The following is a 26,493-nucleotide window of genomic DNA, read 5'->3' on the forward strand; positions in this document are numbered from 1 at the left end:
CGAGATGCCCAGCAGCCCTGCCCTTGCTGTTGCAGAGAGAGGTTGGTGGCCCATGTGCAGGGCATGCGTTCAGAGGAGGGTGGCTTTAAACAGGAGCAGTGGCCCAAGTGGTGGCCATAAAAGCAAAAATCCTGATCTGCTGGCCTGGGCGTTTGGGATCGGTAATGCGGTGGGCAGGAGGATTGCCATGTGCTGTGCTCACGTTAAAGCAGTGCTCTGGGCACCAGCTGAGCTGACAGCCCTCCCATGCGTGCACAGACACCCTGAGCTCCCCTCTCCCACGGGGCTCGCGCTTCTCACAGGTCAGGCTGACAAACAGAAGGACAAAGCCTCCAGTGCCTTTCCCCGTGCCTGCAGGATCCCCCCCGGGCCAGCCCGAGGGAGCCCAGGCAACCAGCTGCATCACCTCTGCTGCCAAAGGGCTGTCGGCACAGCTGAGTGGCACGAAGGAGCTGGTTAGCTTTGGGACAGAGCTTGATGAAAACCCCAGAAATAGGAACACTTGAACCAGTTCCCACAGCCAGGTTAGTGCCCAGGGGCGAGGATGGCTTCACGCGTGGAGAAGGAGCCGCAGAGCTCTGCCTCTGCTCTGCCTGCAGCAGGGTTTTGTGTTGCAGAGCTCTGTTTGGTTTTCACTCCCAGCAAGCTGATAGTTTCGTGTTCACTCAGCCCACGAAACCCCCGATGGGTGCCAGCAGGGTTTGGGACACGAAGCAGCGACGTTCCCTGGAAGCCGCCTTCCTCTTCGCTTCGGTGCCTGCTCAGAATTCTCTCCCCGTGACCCACCAGTTGAACTGTTGGGGGCTCTGAAGGGCGACCTGGGCTGGGGGCGAGCGGGCAGCAAGCACGGAGGGGACACCCCGCCTCTGCCTGCCCCGGGAGAGCTGCGCGGCCTCGAGGGCACCGCGCCCGGTGCTGCTGCCGGGGCGCCCCAGGGCACCGCGCCCGGTGCTGCTGCCGGGGCCCCCCGCGGCCCCTCTCCGCTCAGGATCTGCCCCTCGCGGGCAGCCCGGCTCGTCTCCGCCGCCGGGCCGTGGGCCGGGGCCGAGCCGGGCTGTCCCGCCGCCTCCTCCTCGGCGCTCTCCGGGCCGGGATGAGGACGGGGACACGCGTGGCAGCGCGCAGCGGGCCCCGCGGTGCCCCCGGGTGCGGCGGGGGCTCCCGCAGCCCGTGTGCCCCCGGCGCGGGGCGGCGCGGGCGGGCGGAGCTGTCCTTCAGCACCACGGCACCTGCCGGCGCCGGGCCGGGCGGCGGGGCCGGGCGGTGCGGGGCGGTGCGGGGAGGGGTGGTGGGGGGGGAACGGGCGCGCAGGCGCAGCGGCGCGCGGCTCCTCAAGGTGTTGGCGGCGCGGCCGAAGATGGCGACAGACTGAGGGCAATGGGGCCCGGCGGCGGCGGCGGGGCCCGCGAGCTGGCGCAGCCGACGGGCAAGCGGAAAGCCGAGTGAGCGCGGCCCGGGGCATGCCCCCGAGCGGCGGGCGGCGCGCCGGGGCCGGGGCGGGGAGCGGCAGCGGGGCCGAGCCAGCGCGGCGGCCGGCGGCGGCCTGTAGGCGGGGGCGCGGGCATGGCGGCGGCGGCGGCGGCGACGGCGCGGCGCGGCGGCCGCAGGTGACAGCGGCGGCAGCGCGGCGAGCCCCCCCGCCGCCGCCGCCGCCGCCGCCGCCGCCGCTCCCCCGGGCCGCCCCCGCAGCATGATCCGCGGCGCCTGGATGTACCCCCGCGGGGGCGCCGGCGGCGGGGCGGTGTGCTGCGCGCCGCGCCGCAGCGACAAGCCGGTGGCCGACCCCGAGCGGGCGCAGAAATGGCGCCTCTCGCTGGCCTCGCTCCTCTTCTTCACCGTCCTCCTCTCCGACCATCTGTGGCTCTGCGCCGGGGCCAAGCTGCGGGCGCGGGAGCGGAGCGGCGCCGGGAGGCCGCGGAGCCGCGGGCCGCGGGCCCTGCTGGCGGCCGAGCCGGCGGGCGGCAGCTGCGAGGCCCTGCTCGGTAACCTCAGCCGGGCCCCCGGGCCCTGCCCCGCCGCCCGTGGCGACCTGGACTCGGCCTGCGCCCGGCTGCACGCCCTGCAGCGCCCGCGGGGCTCCCCGGCCGGCGCGCCCCTCCGCTCGCCCCCCGCCGCCGCCGCCGCCGCCGCCTCCTTCTTCGCCTCTCCCTCCTCCAAGAGGACCTTCCTGCAGGCTTACTTTCGGAACTTCAACCTCTCCTTTTGTGATACTTACACGATCTGGGACCTGCTGCGGGAGATGGCCGGCCCGGACGGCCTGGACTGCAGCGTGGACAACCTCATGGTGGACTTGATGGTGGCGGCGGCCGGGGCGCTGGGCGGGGAGGCCTGTAGCAGCTGCGTCCAGGCGTACCAGCGGCTGGACCAACACGCTCAGGAAAAATACGAGGAGTTCGACCTCTTGCTGGAGAAGTACTTGCAATCGGAAGAGTACTCGGTCCGATCCTGCCTGACAGACTGCAAGGTAGGAGGGGGTGCTGCGGCGTTGCCCCCTGTGTCACCAAGTGGGCTGCCAGAGCCGCGCTCCCACGGGCTGGGGGTCTCCATCTGCCCCCTGAGCCCCAGCCTGGCAGTGCTGGCAGAACGGGTCCAGAGCCCTCGGGGTGGTGGGAGCGAGAGGGCAGAGCGTGCGTGCACTCACACATCCCTTCACACCCATCCGTGCACCCCCAGCCTCCTGACACCCCACTCCCCACCAGCCTCACCTGCACCCCTTTACGTGTACACGCGCACACGTACACCCGTGTGCACGCAGGCCGAGCCAGGGCAGGTGTGGGGCCCCTCACCGCTGCCTCTGTCCTGCTGCTGCTGCGGAGGGCTGCTGAACAGGGCTGGGGCAGCCCAGGGCTCTGCTCGGCCGCCGTCGTGCTGAGGTGTGTAGACGAGCGGTGACCTGAGATGAACCACGGTGCCGGAGCCCCTTCCCTGCACGCAGCGGCTGCTTTCCAGCCCTTCCACCCCTTGTGCCCAGGGAGATGGGCCGGGGGTGCCGGGATGTGCCTCCCCCCTTGGCGTGCCCCCAGCGTCACCGACTGTCCCCAGCCCTGGGGCACGTCTGTGTTCCAAAAGCGAATGGGTTGCCTGTCCCCAGCATCAGTCAGACCAAGCCTCAGCACGGTGCCATCTCCTCTCCAAAACGGGAGCCATGGGCACATCTCTGTCCGGAGCCTGGCACGGTTCTGCTGGGCGCTCCCCTGCTTTCTCACGAGCCCCGGCGCCGCGGCTCCTCCAGCCTGCGCCTGCTCCGACCTGCCCGGCTCACCCGTGTGTGCTCCCTCCAGATATCACCTCCGCGAAGCGTAATGGTCTCGCTAATTAAACCTGCCTTCTTGGAGTGGTGTCTTGGGAGAGAGGCAGCGGGGTGCGTTACCGCGTCACCCCCAGAGGGATGGTGGCAGAGCTTCCCCGCTGGTGACAGGACAGGGCTTGGCCACTGCTCTTCTGGGAGAGTTTTGAGGGACGCTTGTTGCTGCGGTGGTGGCGTGGGTGGCTCTCGGTGCGGCGCTTGTCCCCTGGGGAAGCGCGGGAGCAGCTGCGGGGCGCAGCGCTGGGGACACTGAGGCGGCGTCTTTCATCAAGGGCACAACGGCGAGGTCCTGGCCGCCGCTCTCCGGCCCGCGTTTCTGCAGCGCTTTTGTGAGGAGCCGGTTTTGGAAAGGAGCTGGTGCTGGCGTTCTGGGCCGGTGCCAGGCCAGGTAATTACAATCTGTTGCCCAAATTCCCCCTGCGGTTTCCAAGGTACGTAGCATTCAGCGCTGCGCCGAGTGCTTCGGTCCTGCTGCTCCGCTTCCCCGGGGAAGGAAGGGATTCAGCGCTGCTCCCGCTCCGCGGGGCCCAGCAGCAGCAGGGCCTTCCCGTGCTGTCTCCCGTAGCGTGTCCAGACGCCCTCACCTCAGGTTTAGCGTCCGTCTCTGCTGAGTCCCGCAGAGTGTCTAGAAACCTAGAGAGAGTAGCAAGGAAAGATAAGAAATAATCATTACCATTGGGTCTTGGGCAAGGAGGTGTTCCCATGGACTGTAAAGCACCTAGAAACAGCGCTGTGCTTAGATGAGTCTTCATTAAGTGTCCCTGCTCTTAACATCCTTGATGAGGAAGCAGGAAACGAGCTGGGAAGGTACAGAGCTGAAGGCAGCAGCGGCGAGGCGCGTGCCTCCTCGCTCCGTGTCGCGCTGGCGGTCGCATCCTTTGAGCATCTGCGAGCGCCGGCGTTACGAGCTCACAGGTGGCGGTTGGGAGGCGACAGGAGGCCCCGAGCAGCGGGGCCACCCGTGAGGGACCTGCTAGCATGGGTGCCCCAGTCTGCACGCACCCACCCGAGCCCTCGCGGCTCCCGCTCGTTCCAGTCTCTCGTGAAAATCAGGCCGCTTATTTGAGGTGCTTCAATACGTTTTTAGGCGCCTTTAGACTTCCACAGCCACGAGTCTCAGCCTTGCCCTCTGGGTGGCTGTTCCCTGGTTGTCAAACGAGGCTAACGTCCAACTCCTCCAGCGCGGTGGTGGCGAGTGGGTTTTGGCCTGATTTCCAGTCCCCTGGACTTCAGCAGGGGCTGCAGATACTCGTTGCGTTGAAAAAAAATCTGGCTGGCGGGTTTTTTAAAGCAGCCTGAATCTGTAAGTGCTCTCCAGATGCCAAATAATCCTGCATTTTGTGATGTGACTTGCACGCTGCTCGCGTGAATGCCCGCTCGTAAGCGACAGCAGAGAGCTACCGCTCGGTGGTGACAATACAGGAGAGCAAATGACAGCAAAATAAGAGAGGAATCGAGGAAAACATAATAGCTCAGCCAGCGTGACAGGCTCTTGGAGGATCCCGGCTGCAGAGAGCCCTGTAGCTGGGTAAACAGGATTGAAATAATATTTCTGGGGTTGGGTGAGTTACAAACTCGGGAACGGCTGAGCATGGCGGGTTGGTTCCAGGAGACACGAGTCCCGTTGTTCCCTGTTAATAACTCACCCTGATTTCGGGGTAAAGCAGGTGCTGCCGGGGGGAGCAGCACCCTGAGCACCCAAACCCTGGGTCTGTCTGTGCCCAGAGCCTCAGGGAGGCTGAGCCAAAACCTCCCCAGGAGGTAGAACTGCTGTGAGATGGTGGGGTCTCTGTGTAATTCGGCTGCTCACATTACTCACTGCTGTAATATCCTCCCAAACCTTTTTATTTTCTGCTCAGAAATCATTCCTGGGCTGATCCCGCTTCGTGTGTACATTGTTGTTGTCCCCGTGCAGCGCCGTCAGCTTCCAAATCACACTCTGGAAATGTTTTACTTACTACTCCTACAGCTAACACCAAAAATCCCCGTGGCTGAGAGACGGTGGAATGTGAAAATATATTTCTCGGGTTTCTGTTTGTTTGGCTGTGCCGTTGGATGGGGTGTCGTGGAGGCTGGCTCTGACGGCCCCGCGCGGGCAGGGTCCCCGGCACCGTGCGAACAGGGGAGGGGGAGGATGATGGGGGTCCACAAGGTCCATCCATCTTCTGAAATACATTTCACCTCTTGCAGTGAACAAGACCTGAGCGCCAGCTGCTGGGGTCGTGGTGCTGGTTAGTGGTGTTGTGTGTAAAAGAGGTGGGAAATACTTGTGTTTTTCTGCCCATGAGAGGGAAAATCCATTAAGTGAGGCAGGAGCAGCTGCCTGCCACCTCCATCTCCCCTCTTGCTGTACCCATTGTCGCTGCAAGACATGAGCCATTGTGGTGACACGTTGGTGGCACCCTTCGAAAGGGCTCGAGGAGGTCACGGCCCGGGGATGTGGACGTTGCAGCCGAGCTTCCCTCGGGAAACGCGGGGCAGCGGCAGCCCTTGCAGCATATGAGCTTTGCAGGACTTAGAGCAGGAAGGAATCCCCGTCCCTGCGCGGTGATGCCCTGCAGGATGCTCAGGGCTGGTTTGTGCCTTTTTTTCCATCTTTCTAAACAGGTGAAAAGCCGTGTTGCTCCGGCTCAGCCGCCGCCAGACGGGAGGTTTGCTCCTGCAAAGGCAGAGCTCGGTGTTTGTGCTGTCTCCCTCCCCAGCAGCCTCCTAAAAGCGCACGTTCCCACCGGTACTAGGGCAAATCAAGATCTATGGGACAAAGCCTGCTGAATTAAGGACTCATTAGGCTGCAAGAAACAAAGCTGTGGAGAGAGAAGGGCTGGACCAGAGCGCTGGTGGGAAGGCGAGGCTGGACAGGACCTGTAGCTTCTCAAATGATATTAGATTACCAGGGCTTCTCTGCGCGCGTGGGCCAGTGGCTGCTGAATCCCGCCGTGACCCTGGCCAGACCTGTTTCTGCACCTCTGTTTTCCCCGTTAGCCGCCGGAGAGCCCGTCTAGGCGAGCCTGGCAGGGCAGGATTTCACTCCCGAGGCTTTCGTGACATGCCAGTGTTTCCCTGCTGTGGGTGCGTGGGCGATGCGGTGAGAGACGGAGGCCGGTCCCTGCCGTAAGGTGCCGCAGCATCACGCCTGGGAGCTTTGGGAGGGGAACGTCCCGGGGGCACCACAGGGCTGGGGATGCCTCTGGGGGGAACCAAAGCAGCCTTTTACCTTCCCAAAAGCAGCTAGAGTTGAGTTTGTCTGGGCTGAGCTTATCCAAAACTCTGGCTCCGAGAGGCCACAGCCTCTGGCACGACAAGATTCCTGCACCTTGTGTCTGGTGCCACCTGGATGCTTGAAAACAGACATCAATAATAACAGAAGTGTGAAGGTGTCAGAAATGCTCCAGCAGTGCTCAGGATGTGCTGTAGCCGGGAGGGAAGGGGGACGCTGAGCTGGTGTTCGAACAATCCCAAGCTGTGCCTGGGGTCGAGGCATCTCCAGACGCCCGGGGGTGAGCGGTGGGCTGGGGGACGGACCCATGCGGTTGCTGTGGGGTGAAGCAGCCTGGGCTGGGGGCAGTGGTTGTGGGGTGCTCCCCCCCAGCGCTCGGGCTGGGCTGTTGGGTGGTCTTGTGAACTGGGAGGGGGGATTTACTGCTGGTTTCAGTGGTTTTTGCCTGCCTGCTTTGGGCTGGTTGGTCCTGGTTAGTCCTCACCTGTTAGCGGCTGTCGGTGGTGCTTCAGGGAAAAAAATATTTTATAAAGGCAGCGAGTCTCCGCGCAGCAACAGGCAGGTTGGCAAATGGTGCAGGGGAGAGCGCGAGGGAGGGCGAGAAATCTGTCTCCATCAAACTGTCACCGAGTAGCTACAAGTGACGCAGGCGCCAGCGCCTGTCCCTGCGCTCCCGCCGGTGCTGCTGCGTGCGAGCCCGGGTTCCTCTGCGTGTGCCCGTCCCGGGAGCACGGGGTGTGCGGGGGCTTTGCCGGCGGCGTGGGGTGAGCTCCCCGCAGGAGCAGGCTCAGCCCCGGGGGCAGAGGGACAGTGTGATACTTCAGCAGCGAACGATGCCTTTTGGGAAGCGTCTGGCGTGCCGCGGTGCTGCTGGGTGCGGGCAGCCCCTGGGAGCGCGTGAGCTCAGCATTGGGCGAGGGGATCCACGAAATGTGTGACCTGGCAAAATGACACAACCCCCCCGGTCCCCCCTTGCTGTACACATCCGTTGCCACGGGCTGCCCGGGGTGGCCCAGGCTGGGGACAGCTTGCAGTGCTGCTTTTCATAGCAGGCAGCGATACGTGCTGTCCCCATGGACAAAGGGATCTGCTGGTGTCACGCTGAGTGCCAGCTGTGCGAGCACCCCTGCGCTGCTGGGGGAGAGGAGGCAGCACCCTCCCCGCAGCCGGGCACCGAGAGGTGGAAGAGGATGCACACGGTGTCTGCCTGAGCCCAGGACATCGCTGGACCTGCCCATGCAAAGGGCTCTGTGTGGTTCCAAAGGGCTCCGTGTGGTCCCCAGCCAGGGACAGGCATCTTTGCGTCAGGAAAGGAGCCTTTTGTGCACGGCAGGGATCACGCCCAGCCTGGCCTCTCCCCGTGCAGAGACCCCAGACCCCACCGCAGGGCTCGGCACCTGGGTGCCCCAAGGACCGCACGCAGCAGCCCCAGCCCCTCCGCACCCCAGGAGGCAGCGGCATCTCGTGGAAACATCCCACGGCCCCAGGCCTGGCCCCACAGATGCCCCACGGGGCTTCTCCTCTGCTGCCCGGCCCCGGCGCTGCCTGCCGGGGCAGGAGCCAGCAGGCAGGGGCAGGAGCACAGGGTATACCTGGCTGCCGGGGGCTGTTCCCGCTGTCACCGGGCTGCCATTAGGATGCGACTCATGCCTGGCTCCTCGCAGAGATGCTCGGCTCCGCTGTCGTTTGAAGGGCAATGACTCAGGGACAGCAAATCTGTGAATGAGACACGGAGGCTGCTTGGGCGAGGAGTAGCCATCTGTCCACGCTGCCTGCAGCCCCAGCTCCCGCGGGCAGAGCCGGCAGCTGCCTGCCTGGGGACGCTCGGCCTCGCTCCTCTTCCTTGCTTGCCTTTTGCTCTTGGCTTCTCCGCGGGGCCTCTCTCCCAGCCGTGCTCCTGGGGTGTCCGAGGGAGGAGCGGGCTCCCCCAACCTCTGCTGATGTGACCTCCATCCCAGAGGCCTCCGAGGTGTCCGGGCACCCCTGCTCCCCCGGGTCCCCCCCATTGCTTGTCGGGAGCTGGCACGGGTGGGTGACAGGAGAGGTGGTGCTGGGGTGGAGAAGCACTGCGTGGTTTGCTGGCTGCCTGCGCTGTCAGGGGGTTTTGCTCCTGGACGCGGTCTCCAGATCCTTATTTGATCCCTGGGGCTCTTCAGGGCACGGCTGCTAGCAGAAACGCCGTCTGTAGAAATGCTGTTTGTTGTTTGTGTTTGGCAGAATTTTGTAACATGTCCAGTGCATCCATCATCCCCGCTCAGCCCGGCCCTGCTTCCCCAGGGACTGCTGGGGATTGGAAATCTCTGTGTCCGGGGAGCGCGTCTGCCCGCTGAGGAGGGATGCTTGTGCAGGCACGGCTTGTGCAGCATCAAAGCCCTGTGATTTTTGCTGCTCAGTTTCTAGTTGCATGGTTTGGATCTATACACCTTAAGTTATCTGGATCCTTGTGATGGCCCCAGTAACTCTGCGTGGGGCCGTTTCTCTTAAGGGGCCCTGCCCCGTGCCCTAAGGCCAGCCGTGCCCCCAGAGCAAACCTGCTCGCTGGAGTATCTGGGCTTGGAAGCACTTGGAGCGTTGCAGCCTGGTGCTGAGCTGATTTGGCAGATAGGAAAAATATCTGAGGAGATGCCTGCAAAAATCAAGGCGTATGGGGATGGGGCTTCCAGTCCCCTTGTCTCCATAGCAGAAGCTGCCAGGAGTGGTGATAAGTATCTAGGAGATCATCTTTTGCTGCATTTAAGGGACCTCTGCACACAAGTTAAGTGTAACTGGCCCTTGCAGCCACCTAAACAACCCCAGCATCGGCGTGGGGGGCTGTGCACCTCCCTCTGACCCCCAAAGGTGCCTGGGAGCCGGGCTGCTGAGGTGGGACGCTCCCGTCTCCCTGCTGTTTGCTGCAGGAGGGAGCTGGGACGGGCCAGATCCTGCTGCTCACCCCTGGTGACGTGCACCGAGGATGGCTTGAGGCAGGCCGGGTTCCTCCTGCTGCGGGGAGGTTGTAGCAGAGGTGGAGTCAACCTCTTCTCCCAGGCAACCAGTGATAGGACAAGAGGACGCAGCCTCAAGCTGCGCCAGGGGAGGTTCAGGTTGGACATTAGGAAGCATTTCTTCTCAGCAAGGGTCATTAGCCATTGGAAGGGGCTGCCCAGGGAGGTGGTGGAGTCACCATCTCTGGAGGGGTTTAAGAAAAGCCTGGACATGGCACTTAGTGCCCTGGTCTGGTTGCCATGGTGGTGTCAGGGCAATGGTTGGACTCGATCCCAGAGGTCTCTTCCAACCTGAGTGATTCTGTGGGACCCTCTGCGGTGTCGTCTTCCCGTTCAGACAGAACGGGACCTTGCAGGGTGCTGTGCACCGCGCAAGCACTTGAGCGAGAACAAGGGGCTCCTGGCAACGCGCAGGATCGGGCCCTTGCGGGTGCATTGGTTGCAAGGGCAGCCCTGTCAGGACACCCCAGTGTAGCCCTTGCTGGGCCGGGTGCTTGCACCCTCCCGAAGACAATGCTCCAGCCCAGCCGCTGCCGTGGAAGGCCGGGGCACCCGCTCGGCCGCAGAAACTTCTTCCTCGCCCCCATCAGCTGGCGGGTAATTTATGTCTCGTGGCACTGAAGTGTCTCGCCTTTATTTTTTTATATCCTATCTAATGTAACAGGATGTTCTCATTATCTGTATAAATGTTTAATCTACTTTTGAATCCTGCTAAGCTCCTGGCTGCGGCAGCATCTAATGGGAGCGAATTCCTCAAGCGATGCTAATGGATTGCAGGGACCTGACTTTCCCTCTGTCCCGACTCGATTGTCTTCATCTTCAGCGTCATAGCGCTCTTTCATTACTTTTTAACTAACTAATTGGGCTGGTAGTAAACTAGGCTGCTAACTAACCACCGGTTACCTGCAGCCTCACCGAGGTGCGTGCAGGAGAGCAGTGCCCGGGATGGGATGCTCCCCCTGCCCATCCCCACCATGGTCGTTACAGCTGCTTAAAGCAGCGCCGTGCTGGAGCGAAATGCTGCTCTCCCACCCTCTGCTTGGCTTTTTCTTGCCTTCTGCTGCTCTTCTTTCTGCTCTCTTGGTGTTAGCGTTTCGTTCGGCCCCCAGACCACGTGCTGGAGGGCTGCTGAGGAGGGGTTACTCCTGCAGCCAGCGGCTTGTGTCGCCGGAGCTGCTCGAGCCTCCCATGGCCTCGGGCTGGCTGCTCAGGGGAAAGTTCATTTCTCATCCTCGTCTTGTTACGACACTTGACCGGTCCCTAGGTGGGTAGCTGGAGTCGCTCATCCTCTATTACTGGGTTATTCAGGTTTTGTTGCTGCCTTGACCCCCCCGCCTCAGCGTCCCACGCTGCTGACCCCGCTCTGCCAGCGGCCAGCACAGGGACTCTCTGCCTCGCCTGTTTCCCCCTGGCCTTCCCATGAAAAAGGGTTGTGTCAGGAGCTTCTCTGGGAGGCCTGAGGCCGGGTCCCGGTGCAGGGGTGCAGCGTGGCCGTGAGCACAGGGCACTGGGCTCCTGTGCCCAGACATGGAAGGCGAACTCGACGCTGGAGCATCGCAGCGGCATCGCTGCCCTGCGGCAGGAGAGAGGGACGGGCTGGGGCTCCGGGGACCTGCTGAAATGCATCCCTGGCTGCACAGTAACCGGGGTGCTTTTGGGAGGGAGGACTTGGCACAACCCCAGTGAGTGATGGCTGGGTGACCAAGCTGTCCCCTCTCCCTGCTCCTCTCTGGCCAGCCCACAGGAGCGGGATGGGGATGGGTGCACCCACGCTGGGGTGGCCATGGAGTGTCCAGTCTGCTTTGGTGTGATGGGCCGGGTGATGCCGGTCTGGTTTGGTGTTTCCCACCCCTTGGCCGGGGCCGTGATGCCCGTGCTGGTGTGCTGGAGCCCTCGTTGGGGCTGTGGGGAGGGGGCTCAGTGCCTGCACGGCCTGGCCACCCCCAGCCCCGGGACACCATCCCCCTGGGGCCCCGGCCGTGCGGTGGCACAGGGGAGATGGAGGACAAAGCCCTCGGGATGCCGAGGAGCAGCTCCTCGCTCCCTGGCTGTTTGTCCCAGCCTCCCGGTGTCCGTCCCCTTCCCACGCATACCTTCACGCTCCCCTCCTGGCCTGCCCTCCCACCAAGCTGGGCTTCTCCTCTCTAAACCCCGGCCAAAACCCTTCTTGAAAGGAGAGCATGAAGCAGCGCTCGGGATTTACTGTTTCCCCTCTCACCCGGCGTGGGAGCGCCGGCCCTGGCTGCCCTCGCTGTGCTCTCGGGCTTGTGCGATCGGATGTTTCTCAGGACAGGGGCTGTCTGCTGCCGGGGCTGTGCAGCCTGTGGCACGGCGGGGTCCAGCCCTCCCTTCCAAGGCGCTTCCAGGAGGAGCAGGCTCCGGGTGCGCTTTGTTTGGGTTCAGTGTGTGTGTTCGACAGCCGCGCCTGCAGGCAGCCCACCAGGACTGGGGCCGCGTTGTCCTAGACGCTGTCCAAGCGCGGGGAGTCCCTGCCAGAGGAAGTCACAGGGCGAACAGAGGGGACAGACCCCGGGCGCGGGGGGGACTGAACATGCCACCGATGTCACGTACGCTGGAGTGAGAGCTGAGGTCTGTGGGCAGCAGTGAGCAGGGCGCTTCCACCCCATCGTCATCCTCCCTTGGACGAAGGACTCGTCTGTCCCAAGGTGGAGTTTGATAATTAAATGAAAATAATTATTTCATGGGAATTGTAATGTTTTCGAGCAGTGATACGGTATCAAAAGCCTACTGCAGCGGGCTGGGGTCTGCAGGAGCAGTGGTGCGGGGCTGGGTGGCTGGACCACGGGGGTAAGCCCTGTCCGGGTCCCGATGGCCACGGGGCCACCGTGGCCAACCCACACTGGGCAGAGTGGGAGCTGCGGTGGGAGGGAAGGGGCTCCAGGCAGTGCTGGCCCAGGGTCCCGCACCTCTTGCCCTGCACCCCGCGTCGCTGTGGCTGCAGTGCTGGCTCCTGCCCGGGGTGCTGGGACCCTGCCCTGGGTGCTGGGACCCTGCCCGGGGTGCTGGGACCCTGCACCGCAGCGAGAATCTGTCCAGGGTGTTTTGCTGGAGGCTGCCTGGGGGTGCAGGGAAAGGGGGGGACCTACGACACGCAGGCACACGGGTCGCAGCTGTGGGAGGCGAGGGGGCTTGGCAGTGGTCCTGCCTTTCCCTTCGTCTGGCTGTGACATTAATTAGCGTGCTGATAATTTTTTTCTCGCTTGCTGTGTGACAGATGGGTGCAGCCACACGGGCACGCCGGGGTGCCGCGTGCCGTGTCCCCTGCAGAGGCAGGTTGAGATGCTTGTTCTCCCGTCTTTGCCCGCTCCAGGTGTTCCCAAGGTGTGTGTGGAGCTACCCGAGAGCATGAACTTGGGTGCAGTAGGATTGTGACCTGGGCTTTGAGCGTGTAAGGTGCGTGGAGGTCGTGCTTGTGGGCTCTCTGCAAGCAGAAAGGCGTTTTCTCTTAGCTTTGCGAGATGAGAGCGTAGCGAGTTGCGTGTGTCTCAGACTTGTTTTGCGTAGCTTCTAGGGGGTTTTATTTGTGGGGCCTTTCTTTCTATACAAGAAGGGACTTTCAGGTAGTGTCTTTATTCCAAGAACTGGGGATTAAAACTAAATGCTACACACGATGAGCTGCTTCATGAAGCTGCTAAGGTCTTGTGAGCAGGTAGCTCTGACGTACCTGGCTTCAGGGCAGTCCTGAAGTGACTTCAGCAGGGAGGTCAAGGGACGTGGGTCTGGTCCTGGGACGTGGATCTGGTCCTGGGACGTGGGTCTGGTCCTGGGACGTGGATCTGGTCCCGGGACGTGGATCTGGTCCTGGGACGTGGGTCTGGTCCTGGGACGTGGGTCTGGTCCTGGGACGTGGATCTGGTCCTGGGACATGGGTCTGGTCCTGGGACGTGGATCTGGTCCTGGGACGTGGGTCTGGTCCCATGACGTGGGTGGGAAGCTGTGGATAAGGAGCACAGGGGGGTTCCCCTGTCCAGGACCATCCCCGAGGACGAGCCCGGTCGGTGCTGGACGCGGCACAGCGGTCGCAGCGCCGGGCTGACGAGCTGGGCTGCAAACTGGTGACGTGTATGGGATGGCTGGGGGAAACGAATGGGAAAAGAGCCCCTGGAGATGGGTGGGCTGCAGGGTGGCAGAGAGCTGCTGGTGGGCAGCAGGCAGGACGTGTTTCCAGCGATGTCTGAGGAGCACCGGCGCTGGCCGGCGGCCGGGGTTCCCACCGGTGCCGTGCCCCGCAGCCTGCGTGCGGCCCCGTTCCCACCGAGCACCCGGCCCCGTCCCACGCCGTTCCTGCTGGCAGCCTCCTCCGCGGTGCCCGGAGCCGCAGACGCTGACTCCCCTCCGTGCCCTACGGTGCCGGGGTATAATGGGCAGAGGCGCCCCGGCCCTCGCCTCCCCCGGTTGTGAAACGGAGGATCCGCGGCTCCAGCGCTGTCATCGCCAGGCACAAGTCAACATTATATAAAAAAAAAAAAAGTAAAAACAATACAAAAAAAAAAATATCTCACACAGTTGTTGGGTTTTGGGGTTGGGTTGTTTTTTTTCTCTCTCCCCCCCCAACCCCTAAACCAGAGCATGTGACTGTGGCGAGGCGGGGATAACGCAGCTATCAAAGAAGTTACCGAAAAACCAGCTGTTGCAGATATGATGTTAGAACAGCCTATAGCAAGGGTGATTAAAAAAAAAAAAAAAGCGGTTTAAAAAGCTCAACATTGTTAATGTCAGAATTGCAGGCGGCAGTAATTGAATACAGCGGTAATTGGGCATTGCAGCTTGTGTTTGTGACTCCTGGACGTTAGTGTTCCCTTAATCCTCTGCCATCCAAGGGGGCTCTTCTCTCCCCCCGGCCCCTCCTGCTTCCCGCGCTGCATCCTGATGTGCCCGAGCTTGGAGAGGTGCCCGAGCTTGGAGAGGTGCCCGAGCGGCTCATTAGCAGTACTCATTTCCCTGTGTCCAAGATTAATGAGGCGCAGCCACTCCAGATGCTCATCTTGGGCCATGATGGAAATGTTGAGTCCCAGGAACCGCTGCAGGAGGGGAGGGGGCAGCTCTGGGCTGGGGGTCTGGCAGGGATTGCTCCTGGGCCCCCCTGGAAGCTGATGGCTGTGCCCCGATGAGCAGGACGTAGCGAGGTCCCTGCGGGTGCAGGTGAAGGGGGCGGTTTGGGGAGGAGGGTTTTGGGCAGGTTCCCTGATGGGGTCTGGTCCGAGGGGCAGCGAGCCCGGCGGGGCTGGCAGGGGCTTGCGGGGTGCTCGTGCACCAGCCCAGCCCAGGCAGCTGCCGCCGGGTCCAGCACTCGTGGCCTCAGCCATTGGAAGGGGCTGCCCAGGGAGGTGGGGGAGTCACCATCTCTGGAGGGGTTTAAGAAAAGCCTGGACGTGGCACTTAGTGCCCTGGTCTAGTTGCCATGGTGGTGTCAGGGCAATGGTTGGACTCGATAAGCCCAGAGGGCTCTTCCGACCTGAGTGATTCTGATTCTGATCCTGATTGAAATCCCGGTGCCTGGTCGCCGTTTCTGGGTGAGAGCCCCTCCTCTGCCCTCTCTGGTGGCTGGGGCATCACCAGCTCTTTGCACTCGGTATTTTCATTAAATTCATGCGAACATCCTGGTCTGAGACCCCCGACCTTCGGCCAAACTTCCCTGGTAGGAGTCAACAGAAACGTTTTAGGGGGAAAACGTGCAGATCCGTGCGGAGTCTGCTTGTGCAAGGAGAGCAGGGTGAGCCCGAGCTCCTTCCCACCGAGCTCCGTCTGCCCCTTCTGCCCCCGGGGCCAAACCGCAGGTTGCTGGAGCTGGGACAGTGCAGGTGACAGCCACGGTCCCCTGCCAGGGGACCCGGAGTAGCGTCCCCCCTCCCCGGGCTGCACGTGTGCCCAGGTGGGAGCCGTGAAGGCGAGCTGGGAAGCGCCGCGGGGGAGAGTCGGCGATGATTCAGGGGCTGGGAGGGAGACTCGCAGGGGATGTGAGGGAGTAAATCAGCCGAGTTTGCCTAAGTTGTGACTAAACGGGGAGCGTGATACGTCTGCAAGTATTAGAAATGTGTAAACACGGAGGAGGGAGAGGGATGGTTTGTGGAATGATTGAAGGGAGTGAACTTCTGGATGGAAAAATGTAGGTCAAGTACGAAGGAAGGCTTGTAGGCAGGGAGAGGAGTGCGTTCAGCGGTGAAACCTCCTCGGGAAAGGCAGGGAAGTCCCGTTGGTGGAGCTGCGCTGGGCTGCGGGGGGTCCCGGGGGCTGCGGTGTCCTGTCCTTGGGGAGCAGCTGCCCTACAGGCATCGCTGTTCTCCTGGGGGGGTCCCACCTTGATCCCTGTGACCCGTCTGCGGGTGGGTGCTGGGTCTGCTGTCGCGTGTGCTGTCACTTGGCGTTTGCGGCAGGGTTTTTGTGAGCAGATGTAACACTGCGAGCCGTGTATGAACGATGCGCTTCACCTGTTTGCTGTTTATTGTTCATTACCGTGGAGCCCTGAAGGGGGGTGTGAGAGAGAGACTTCAGTGGCAGGACACTGCTGGTGCCCTGTGACCGGCAGACTTCTTGCATAGAAAACCCCTGAATGATTAATCACAAAAAGTGAGTGATTAATCTCTTTTTCTGGTACATATCTTAATGTCGGCCTCTTCTTCCAGGCAACCAGCGCTAGGACAAGAGGACACAGCCTCAAGCTTGGCCAGGGGAGGTTCAGGTTGGACATTAGGAAGCATTTCTTCTCAGCAAGGGTCATTAGGCGTTGGAAGGGGCTGCCCAGGGAGGTGGTGGAGTCACCACCTCTGGAGGGGTTTAGGAAAAGCCTGGACATGGCACTTAGTGCCCTGGTCTAGTTGCCATGGTGGTGTCAGGGCAATGGTTGGACTCAATGATCCCAGAGGGCTCTTCCAAGCTGAGTGATTCTGTGATTCTGTCTGTGTGCTCGGGGTGCTCCAGAGGGATGTGTTGTCCTCAGGGTGCCCTCTCTCTGTTGCCTATAAAGGCAGCCCAAATAACTAACTTGGATAATTACTGATAATTAAAGTAATTATAAAGCTGGGGTTGTGGCATCGCTGGAGCACAGGCTGTGCTCGCCCTGCCCGTCTCCCCTCCTCCTCCTCGGCCCCGGGGGAATCAGCTCGGGCAGATGCAGACCTGGAAGCTCTCCCTCCCGGCTGTGTCCTCGCAGCCTGATCGCAGGGTCAGTCCCTCCTCTGGAGCCGTTCCACTCTGTGTAAGGGATTCACATCCAAGGGGCCGGGGAGAAAAAGCAGGACGGCAGCTGCATTTCCCCCATCCCAGCTGCAAGCCCTGGCCACGGGGCTAGTGACTGCTCTGAAACGCTCCGTATGTTGTGTCCTGGTCCCCATTAAAATTTTTGTGATGAAAGTTTCACCAAAACTAACATGTTTCCATGAAAATTCTGGTTTTCATGATTTGGCATTTTCCAGGAAAAACAAAAAAAAAAAAAAAGAAACTAAAATAACTTGCCAAGAATTTCCCAACCAGCTTTAATCCTGAGACACTACCATGGTCCAAACAAACGATGATAAGGATCTATGGAAACATGGGGAAACAAAGCAGCGATGTTTCTAAAGCCTCCAGAAAATAAAAATGCAGCTGGAAGGAGGAGCACGGGGTTTTCTCTGAGCACGCCGAGGAGGGAAACTCATTCCCTTTGAATCACGGGGAGTCCTTTCTAGTTGGTTTCAAAGGAAGTTGGATGTGGTCGTTAACATGACCTTAGCTCTGTCGCTAGCGCCGAGATATATTCGTAGATGAGCTGGAAGCGCCGCGGAGGGTGCAGCTCTTCCCAGCGGGGTCGTGGCTTTCTTGCAGCCCGAGGAATGAGTGCTGACCATGAGAAACAAGAGCTCGCCCTCCCCGCTGCAGCGAAGACAAACAATTTCCACCCGTGCCTGATGCTCGGGAGATAAAGGGGGATGCGGGAGATACGGTCTTAACCGAAGCCATCTGGGCTGTGCCCGGCCGGCTGCCATGGGCACGTAGGCACGGAGGGTGGAAGGGAAGGGCTGGGTTTGCTGGGGCACACTTTTGCTCGTGGAAACGTCGCCGAGCAGAGCTCTAACCGGTGGGAGGGCGAGCGGAGCGCACAGGGGCATCTCTGCTGCTCTTTGGTACCTTCACGTGTCAAAATGTGCCTGGGAAACAAGCGGGTTCCCCCCAGGGTCTGCCTGTTTGAGCCAAGAGAAGCGGCACAGCAAAAAGTGCCAGGTTCCTGGGCACGGGGGAGTCTCCCCCAGAACCAGGCAGGTGGGTGGGGAGGGTGGTACCTGGTGGCAGAGGGACGAGGCTGAGGCAGCAGCAGCCACGGGTGCTGCATCCCAGCAGTGTCCACCTGCTCCTGGCCAGCGGCTCTTCCAGCTGCCAGAGACCTTTGGGAATGGCCAAAACAGAGCAGCCCACGGTCTGGTTTGCTGTCCCACGTCCCCTGGTCAGAGCTGATGGGGACCAACGTGCTTTAGAGGAGACGTAAATCCCTACCCTGCCCTGGAGGAGCGGCGGGGCGGCTTGGTGGGGAGGAAGATGCTCTGGGACAGGCGATAAGCTGTGCTTGAATTTTTCATGTGATGGACCAAGCTCTCGGGCCGCCGGCCTTGGCAGAGTCACCGCGGTCGGTCGCAGTGCCTGTCTCTAGGGGACGTTAGTCCGTGTGGTTAATTAGCTTTATTTTTGAGGTGGGTTTAGTTTTTCAGGTGAGTTCCACAGCCCCAACACTTCAGCAGTTTGTTTTAATCGATGGGTGGGTGTGATAAGCCCCCCCGATGTACCAACAGACATTGCTGACGTGAGCTGAGGGCTCTCCCTTCCCCTTTTAACCCCTGTCTCTGCGATGCTTCGGCTACCCCAGCGACTGCGGAGGTGACGTGTCCCTCTCGGTGGCTTCCCCTAGGCTGTCTACAAGGCCTGGCTGTGCTCCGAGTATTTCAACGTGACCCAACAACAGTGCCGACACCGGATCCCATGCAAGCAATACTGCCTGGAGGTGCAGACCAGGTGCCCGTTCGTGTTACCGGACAATGACGAGCTGATCTATGGAGGTTTGCCTGGCTTCATCTGTACGGGTAAGGAGGTCCGGGGAGCGGGGCCAGCGTCCCGCACACCCCAGTGGGCGCGGGGGGACGGGGCAGGGGTGGGTGCTGATGAGCACCGTCACGCTTTGCAAGCCATCTGCCAGATTTTGGAGGCTTTTTGGGGTGGAGGGGTGGAGGTACAGCGTGGAAACACATCCAGAACTGCCTGACCGCCAACACGCGGCCGTCCGGGGTGAGGGGTAAGGGGTTGATGGAGCCACGGCGACAGCCCACAGCTCAGCACAGGAAATTTCCTCTCATTGAAAGCTGAAGGGAGCATGGAAGGGGCTGAGGGGGACGGATTAAAGCCGGGCCAGGACATTTAACTGCTACAAGCAGCATTTGGGGTGTCCTGAACATGTCCCCAGGCTGCGGTCTCTGCCTGCACACTGGTCCACGTGGGCTTGTGGCCCCGCTGGGGCCGGTCCCGGGGGTCTCTGGGTGTCCTGGTTCTTGGGCTCTGCCCGTCCCGCTGCACGGGGCTGGCGGGCACCGCGGCTCGCCCCCTCCACGGCTCCGTCGCAGTCTCCTGCTGACCCCCTCCTCTTCCTCCGCTTCCTTCCCGCAGGGCTGCTGGAGAACCAGCTGCCCGACGAGGAGGCCAAGTGCTGCGAGGTGCAATGGGACTCCTGCGACCACCCCCCAGACAGCAACGACCACACATCCCCCAAATCCACGGCGTCCGAGTCACTCCATTTCCACCACCACGACCCCCACGTCCATCACCAGCGGCAGAACCACTACCACCTCTACCACCACTACCACCAGTACCACCAGCCCCACTCCCCATCCTTGCTGCCGGTCTCCGCAGGGTCTCGCCTCGGCAGCAGCAGGATCAGACTCTGCGTGCTGGTCCTCGTGCTTCTCCACACCATGGTGTCCTTCTCGAGCGTGCACGGCGGCGGCGGGCTCAGCCTGGAGGCCCTGCCAGCGCGGGAGGAGAGCGTGGCGCGGGACGAGTGACGCGGAGGGGAGAGCCGACCTCCAAGAAGAACGCCAGATCTTTTTCCACTAAGGGGGGCACATGCTATTCCTCCAATGGGAGGCACGGGATTGGGGGTGACGCACACACACACCCCCCCGCACATACCCCCAAGAGCTGCTCGCCGCGGGGCATCCCCGTGATGAAGAGTCTCTAACGCGCACAGGGCTGCGGGACTCGGCTTTGAGAAGGGTTCGGTCAGTAGCAGCCGGGCAGCGCGGCGTGCCCGGCCCCGCCGAGGCGCCGGCGCAGGAAGGTACGGCACGGGGCTGGGGGGAGCGGAGGGGAGGGGAGGGGGTCCCTTCGGAAGGGGTGTACCCCCGGGACTGCCATGAGTGCCTTGGGCGCCCGCACCTCACCCGCCAGCGACGTGCCGAGGGTCTGACAGTCAGCCTGGCCCCTGTTTCTTTTCTTCCTCAGTCCATAAATCTCGACGGGGCAGGCGGGCAGGGAGGCAGCACCTCCTGGCACAGCCTTGCCCCCTGCTCCCGTCCCAGGGGAAAACCCACCAACTCGAGGCAGAGCCATCCTCGTGGGGTGCAGTGTCCTCAGCGCGGTGTTCCCCTGCGCACGGCCCGGGCTCGTCCCCTCGCCGATGGGATTTGGGGGACAGGAGTATCATGCTACACTGTGGTACTACTCGGGGTTCGTCTCGTTACGCCCCTGACCTGCTCCTCCAGCCTTGCCTCTCCTGCTCCTCTGTGCCAGGAGGCAGAGAGGCAGGGAGGAGGCAGGGGGCAGGGGGGACATCCCCGGCATTGCCACGTCCCACTTTGCCGAGCGTCCTGATGATTTGGTTTGACTTTTTTTGCTTTCTTTCCTGACTGAGCGGCTGGTGTCTGAGAGGAGCTGGGGAGATGGGGCTAAGCGAGGGGCTGGGCTCGCGCGTGGTGACGGTTGGATGCTGGGTTTCCAAAGGCATCCTTCCATGCTGCCCGGCTACAAATCAGCGGCTGGATGGCAGAAGGACTGGGCAAAAGGGCTGGGGAAATCTGGCTGGTAGGGAGAGTCTCCCACACAGAGAAGAGGCGCTAATAAAGCCCAGCTGGGGAAGAGAGTTTGTGTGAATGCTTTCTATCCATGGATGCTCCCCAGATCAGAAGATTTCCCGGAGCCCAGCTGGGACAGCTGGACTCGGCCGGGCAAGGTGCTGGCTGGTGCAGCCTCATTCGCCTCACTTGGGTTTGTTTTTTTTTAACCTGAGCTCAGCGTAGCCAGGGCTCCAGCCCCAAACAGGCATCAGATCCTGCTTTCCTAGGAGGCTCCCAAATTCCCACCCACCCACCAGGAACTGCTCCCAGCACGGATACTGCACGGTGGTGCACAGGGGACGGGCTGCACCTCAGGGCCAGGTACCAGCGACAGGGAGGTTCGTTCTGGGTGCGGGCGAGGGGAAGGAGGAGGGTGCGTTTTAGCACGAGCCAGCTGCAAAACGTCCTGGTGGTGATGGGGATGTGAACCTGCTCGTTGCCTATGGAGGACGTGTGATGGTCCCTCTGTTCCTAGGCTGTCTTGTGACAGGGAGCCTACAGCAGAGCTCAGGGCGATGGCTGCGGCGCTGCTGGGAGGCAGGGGTGGGCAGGAGGAATGTCCTGCTGCATCTCAAACCCATCCCAGGTCCCTGCGAGGGTCCAAGAAGTTGCAGAGTTGAGGACCGTAAGAGTTTTGTGGTTTCTGGTCTGTTGAGGTGAAGCAAAACCAAGCAGAGCCCCATGAGCAAAGCTACTTCCTACGTGGCTGGAAGAAGGAAGTACCAGGCGTCTCGGGGGAAGGACAGGGTTCCCGACACTTCCAGCCCATTTCCAGACCAAAGAGGCTCTGAGAAGCAGCTGAATGTTTGATTCCTGCTTTGAGTTGAATCTCAGAGCTTTGGGGTGATGTTTACACGTTATCAGTTGCCTGTTACCAAAGTCCAGCAGACACACAGCCTGCGAACCCGCTGTCCCTTGGTGGCTGGGCTGGGAGAGCTGGTGCTCACGGAAGATGCAGAGAGCGTTTCCCCAGCAGATTTCCTTGCCCAGACCAGGTAGGACCATCCTCGCTTGACCGTTCCTCACAGCATCCGTATATTTTCAGTCTAGTTTACACCACTTGGACGTGCAACAGCTCAGCAAACAGGGATCTGGCGAGTTGTGTAGCTCAAGTGTGTAGCTGCTTTGGTGGCCAGCGAAAGCCCACGGCCAGGAGGAGGGAGCACGGTGCTGCGCCTGCCTCGAGACAGCCCCATCCAGTTCCTCCTTAAGGAAATTAGATTTTTCATGTACAGCCAAGAGTTAAGCTAATTCCAGGCGCCTCTCTCAGAGATAGGCTGCGTCCAATCTTTGAACGACTCATCTAGAGAGAGAAGAATAGCCCAGTGTGGTGCGTCAGCGAGTGGCCCTGAGTCACTGGCCCTATTCATTGTCTGCTGGGGAGATGCTGAGCAGCGCCCGAGCCTGGGCACTTGCAGCTGGCGTGGTGGTGCGGGTGTGCAGGCAGGCAGAGAGCGTGGAGGGGGGGTGCGTGCCCTCCTGCCCGCGAGCAGAGCGAGGGACCCACGCCTCGGCGTCGGTCCGGGCTCGGGGTGGCACCGAGCACGGAGGTGTTGTGGGGGGTGATTTGCAGAGAGCTGCGGGATGAGGTTGAATAGCCCAGGTTATCGTCAGGGACTCGGGCTGATATTTGCTGGAATAACCTGGGAGCTGTGAGAAATGCCTTCACCTGAGTCGTCCCAAAACCGGGGTCTTGAGCGTGGGGGTGCGGGGCCAGCGGGCGCAGGGCTGGGCTTTTACCTAGTGTGACTGGGAGGAAAGTGCTGAGTCTTCACAGACTGAGGCTTTTGGAAGGAGTTCTTTTATTTAGCGAGTCTGGGCTGCTGTCAATAAGTTCTGTGGCTTTAGGGCACCATATGCTGTATTCAACACTTTGCCAATCTCGTTAAGTGAATCCAGAGCCGGCTGTTCACAGAGCGGGCCGGAGCAGCTGGGAGCGGTGTATGTCGCAGTCCATCATTATAAGGCCGTCGGATAAAAATCTTCTCTTTGGTCTGACATTACAACCTTCATAATCCTCCGTCCGTATGAGCTTTCCCTTTGCTGTACAAGAGAAAAGTCCAGAAAAGAGACGTTAACGTTGTCTCACTTAATACCACTGATGTGATTTTTATTAAAACATGGAGTGAACGTGCCTGGGATGAGGAGGGAGAGGGTCTCTTTGCCCCGTGCGTGCAGGTACGCTCCAGCCCCAGCCCCTCCTGTGCCCCACACAGCCCCGGGACCAGGAGCCCTTAGCAGAGCTGTGCTGGACCTTGGAAAACACCCAGCTTTATCCTGCCGGGAATTTAAAACCAAGATGCTTTCTCCTTTTCAGTTCTATTTCTTCTCCCCCAAAAGAATCACAGAATCAATCACAGAATCAATCAGACCTCTGGGCTCATCGAGTCCAACCATTGCCCTGACACCACCATGGCAACTAGACCAGGGCACTAAGTGCCATGTCCAGGCTTTTCTTAAACCCCTCCAGAGATGGTGACTCCCCCACCTCCCTGGGCAGCCCCTTCCAATGGCTAATGACCCTTGCTGAGAAGAAATGCTTCCTCATGTCCAACCTGAACCACTGCTGGCTCGTGTCATGGCTCATATCAGGGCAGGAGCAGATGGGGAGGAAAGGTAGCGGGGTCCTGCCCGGCTGGAGCGTTACTCCTGGGTTTTGCACTTTAATGTAACTGCCAGTTGTACAAATTAATTAAAAATAACTGAAGAAAAATCCCAAAGAAAGGCCCTGCTTCCTCTGGTGAAGATTAATCATTAGCTGAGCATTTTTCTTATGAAAATACAGATCCATGGTAGCCCCAGGCAAAAGATTCCCAGGGAGAGCCCTCACCATTCGTGCTCTGAGTTAGGGAAATCGCTTTGAAAGCATCTGACAACTAAAGCAGAACATGTTGAGTAACTTGGCAACACTCAGAAAACATCTTGAAATGGTTTTTGTTCAACACATTTTGCTTTGCTTCAATAGGAGATGTCAGGGCAGTTCATTCACTGCCGCTCAGGACTGCGGGCGATGCTGGGAGACGGCTCCTCTGCCCGCGTTTCAGAGGTGATCCCCGCTATCTGCCGGGGCAGGACCCTCCTCGCCGGTGCCACGGAGCTCCGCGGGTCCCTCCGGGGTGCCGAGGTGCCCCCGTGCCGCGGTGGGTGATTTACAGCCGGAGCGGGGCCGGGGCCGGTGGGGAGGGCACTGCTGCGCCCACCCCCGGGGTGGAAGGCTCTGCCCTCGGAAAGTTATATTTAAATTATAACGTGATACCTTGCTGCTGCCGCGGGAAGGAATGCCTATAGAAACTGGGAGAGACAAAACCAGGGCAGAAACGTCCTTGGCGTCTGCGAAAATCCCTGTTAAAGTCCATGCGATGTGCCAATTCTGTTTACAGACTTTTCGAGCTGCCCTGTGGATGTAAATCTCTCCCAAATCATCCTTCGGAGGTTGGCAGGGGCAGTGCCTGGCGTGTAGGCAGGACATCAGCAACGATCCACTTCAGCCCATCAAACCGAGTCACTTCTTGGGCATCCCGGGGGGTGACGGAGGCACCTGTGTTACGCAGCCCCACAATCACCCCTTCTCCCCCCGACGGAGCCTGTCTGGGGCTCCTGCATCACGGCAGCTCTCGGGGCTGCGTAGGCCCGAGCATCCTTTAGCTTTATTTCAGGAGCGGAGCTTTTCAGCAGCTCTTTTTTGGGCGTTCTTGGTCCGCGTGGCTGCGTGGGTGAGTGCTGCCAGCCCTGCGCGTCGCTGCGGGCGGGCAGGGGATGGGGAAGGCGGCTCTGCTCGGCCGTGGGTCCTGATTTTATCAAAGCCCTCAGCCCCTGCTTGCAGGACTTGTCGGTGTTGGCAGGCAGGAGATGGGCCACGTCCCCAAACACCGTTCCTCCGCGTCCCTTCGTACGCTGCGTGTCTCGTACTTCTGTTCAAGACAAGCTCAGGGGTGGTTTCCAGGCTCGTTAGTATGTTCTGATGATCCTTTTTCAGCCCAGGCAGTCGACGACTTCGCTCGTTGTAAGCTGAAACTCCAAAAAAAAAATAGAAAAAAAATTAGGTTTGGCTTAAATTTGGGGTTGGTTTTACCATTTTTAAACGTATTTGGGAACCGTACGTGCTCGAGTTGCAAAACAAAAAGACATTTCAAGCCAGACAGTTATTTTATTTCATTTTGAAACTTGTCAAAACAAGCCGTATTGATAATTATGACCAATTTCTTTCAAATTGAGAAATGGATCAAGAACAGCCCTTTCCCACAAAACCTTTCATTTTCAAAAAAAAAATACAACAAAAAAAAAAAATCAATCACACTTTTTCTGCTCGCACAGTTGGAACTGGTGGCGGCGGATTCGGAGAGAATAGCAATTTGTAAGGAATTCCAACCAGCTCTACTTAAAATAGCACCCAGCCAGTTTCTCGGGGGCAGCAGGCTGAGCGGCTCCGCGGTGAAAGCAGCCTGGAGAGCTGCCTGGGTCTTGCCAGGACGGTTTCAGTCCGGGGTGACACACCTTGGGAGCCGCTCGGGCACGCTGCCCTCGGGGATGCGCCGCCGAGGGCTGGGGGGACGCGTCCCTCCTCGCCCAGCTCCTCCAGCCATCCCTCTAACCCAGCTCTCTTTTCTTTTCCAAACCCGAACGAATCCAGCTCCTTCTGGCCTTCGGCACGTTCAGACGTGGCGCTTGCGGGATGCCTTCGGACCCAGAGGTGCTTCCGCGTGCTCGTGGGAGTTGAGCTTTGGAGGAGCTTCCAGGCGCTGGCCCGGCGGGGATGCCGCGAGGCGAGGAGCGTTTTCAGGGAGAGCACCGAGGAGAGCCCCAAAGAAACCCCCCCTCGCCCTTCGCCGCTCGCAGCGTGGGAGATGCTGGCGAGGTCCCCCTGCCCCTCTGGCGAGGGCCGGGCTGGGGGGTCCCGGCACGAGGGGCTGGGGGGGGACCCGAGCACCCCGCCGGGACGGCTCTGCCTGTGTGTGTGTGTGACCAGGCTGCTGGTGACCGAACCCTTCTCAAGTGCTGGTGAAATGTCGGTGGTTACAGAGCTCAGACCTACGACTAAAGGTCCTTTTACAGTACGTGGTGGCGAGGTGAAAAAAACAAACCAACCATACTGCTGAAGTCAAAATATTCTTTCTAATCCCCCTGCCCGGTTTCTCTTTCTTTCCAGCTTTCTTCCTCTGCCTCCCGGACCCTCCCTCTCTGTTCCCACCCCCCTTCTGTTTCTCTTTCTCCCCTCTGTCATAAGAAAGTGACTGTGTCCTCGAGGGGACAGTTTTCTTATGCCATTTTATACACTGTGCTTCATGTTTAGAACTTTTTTGCACTAGTTCCTATTACATTTATTTTCCAAACTGGTTTGACAAAAAACAAACAAAAAAAACCCAACAAAAACACAAACCCATGCTATAATTCAGTTGTATTAAAAATATTATCCTACTACTCTCTGTGTTCAATAGTCTCTGTACCTGTAATGCTTTCAGTTCTGTTGTATTTTGGGGCAGAGGTTTTCTCCGCTCCTTGTTTAACCCAGTAAAGAAATAAAATGTTAAGAATTGATGATAACTTCCTCCTCCCTTTCTCTGCGGTTTCATTTGGGCCGCGTAGGTCCCCCGCTCCCCCCCACAACCTGCCCTGCAAACCGGGTCGCTCCGTCTGTCCTACGGGTGGGTTTTATTTTCCCTGCAAAATGCAATCTCAAATGGAGGACAGAAGAGGCGGAATGGAGGGACAATAACCCTGCCTCGCTGAATCTGATTTCGTAACCTTTCTTTATATTCTTTTGTTTCTTGCCTTCACATTTCTTGCCATGGGGCTCACCTCAGAACAATAGGGGCAAAGACTGTCACCAAGAGATTCATCAGAGAATAATGACTAAACCAGGGTATCCAAATTTTGCCCAGCTGAAGTCCACACCCA

The 26,493-nt window shown here is 60.2% G+C and overlaps 1 protein-coding gene across 1 annotated transcript; it reads left to right on the forward strand.

The window, feature by feature from the left end:
* The first annotated feature begins 1,690 nt into the window (after nt 1-1,690).
* Nucleotides 1,691-26,139, forward strand: NALF2 (NALCN channel auxiliary factor 2). Its single transcript, XM_068412099.1, has 4 exons — nt 1,691-2,464; nt 18,405-18,576; nt 19,154-19,823; nt 25,229-26,139. The coding sequence occupies exons 1-3, from the start codon at nt 1,691-1,693 to the stop codon at nt 19,546-19,548; spliced, it is 1,341 nt and encodes a 446-aa protein (XP_068268200.1). The 3' UTR covers nt 19,549-19,823; nt 25,229-26,139.
* Nucleotides 26,140-26,493: the final 354 nt, after the last annotated feature.

The sequence above is a fragment of the Nyctibius grandis genome, chromosome 13, assembly GCF_013368605.1.
Source record: "Nyctibius grandis isolate bNycGra1 chromosome 13, bNycGra1.pri, whole genome shotgun sequence".
NCBI lineage: Eukaryota > Metazoa > Chordata > Aves > Nyctibiiformes > Nyctibiidae > Nyctibius > Nyctibius grandis.

What these genes read in the sequence shown, in the direction of transcription:
- NALF2 (XM_068412099.1), top strand. Translation starts at nt 1,691, where the DNA reads ATGATCCGCGGCGCCTGGATGTACCCCCGCGGGGGCGCCGGCGGCGGG. An exon ending in CCTGCCTGACAGACTGCAAG is followed by an intron (nt 2,465 to 18,404) that starts GTAGGAGGGGGT and finishes GGCTTCCCCTAG; the next exon opens with GCTGTCTACAAGGCCTGGCT. An exon ending in GCCTGGCTTCATCTGTACGG is followed by an intron (nt 18,577 to 19,153) that starts GTAAGGAGGTCC and finishes TCCTTCCCGCAG; the next exon opens with GGCTGCTGGAGAACCAGCTG.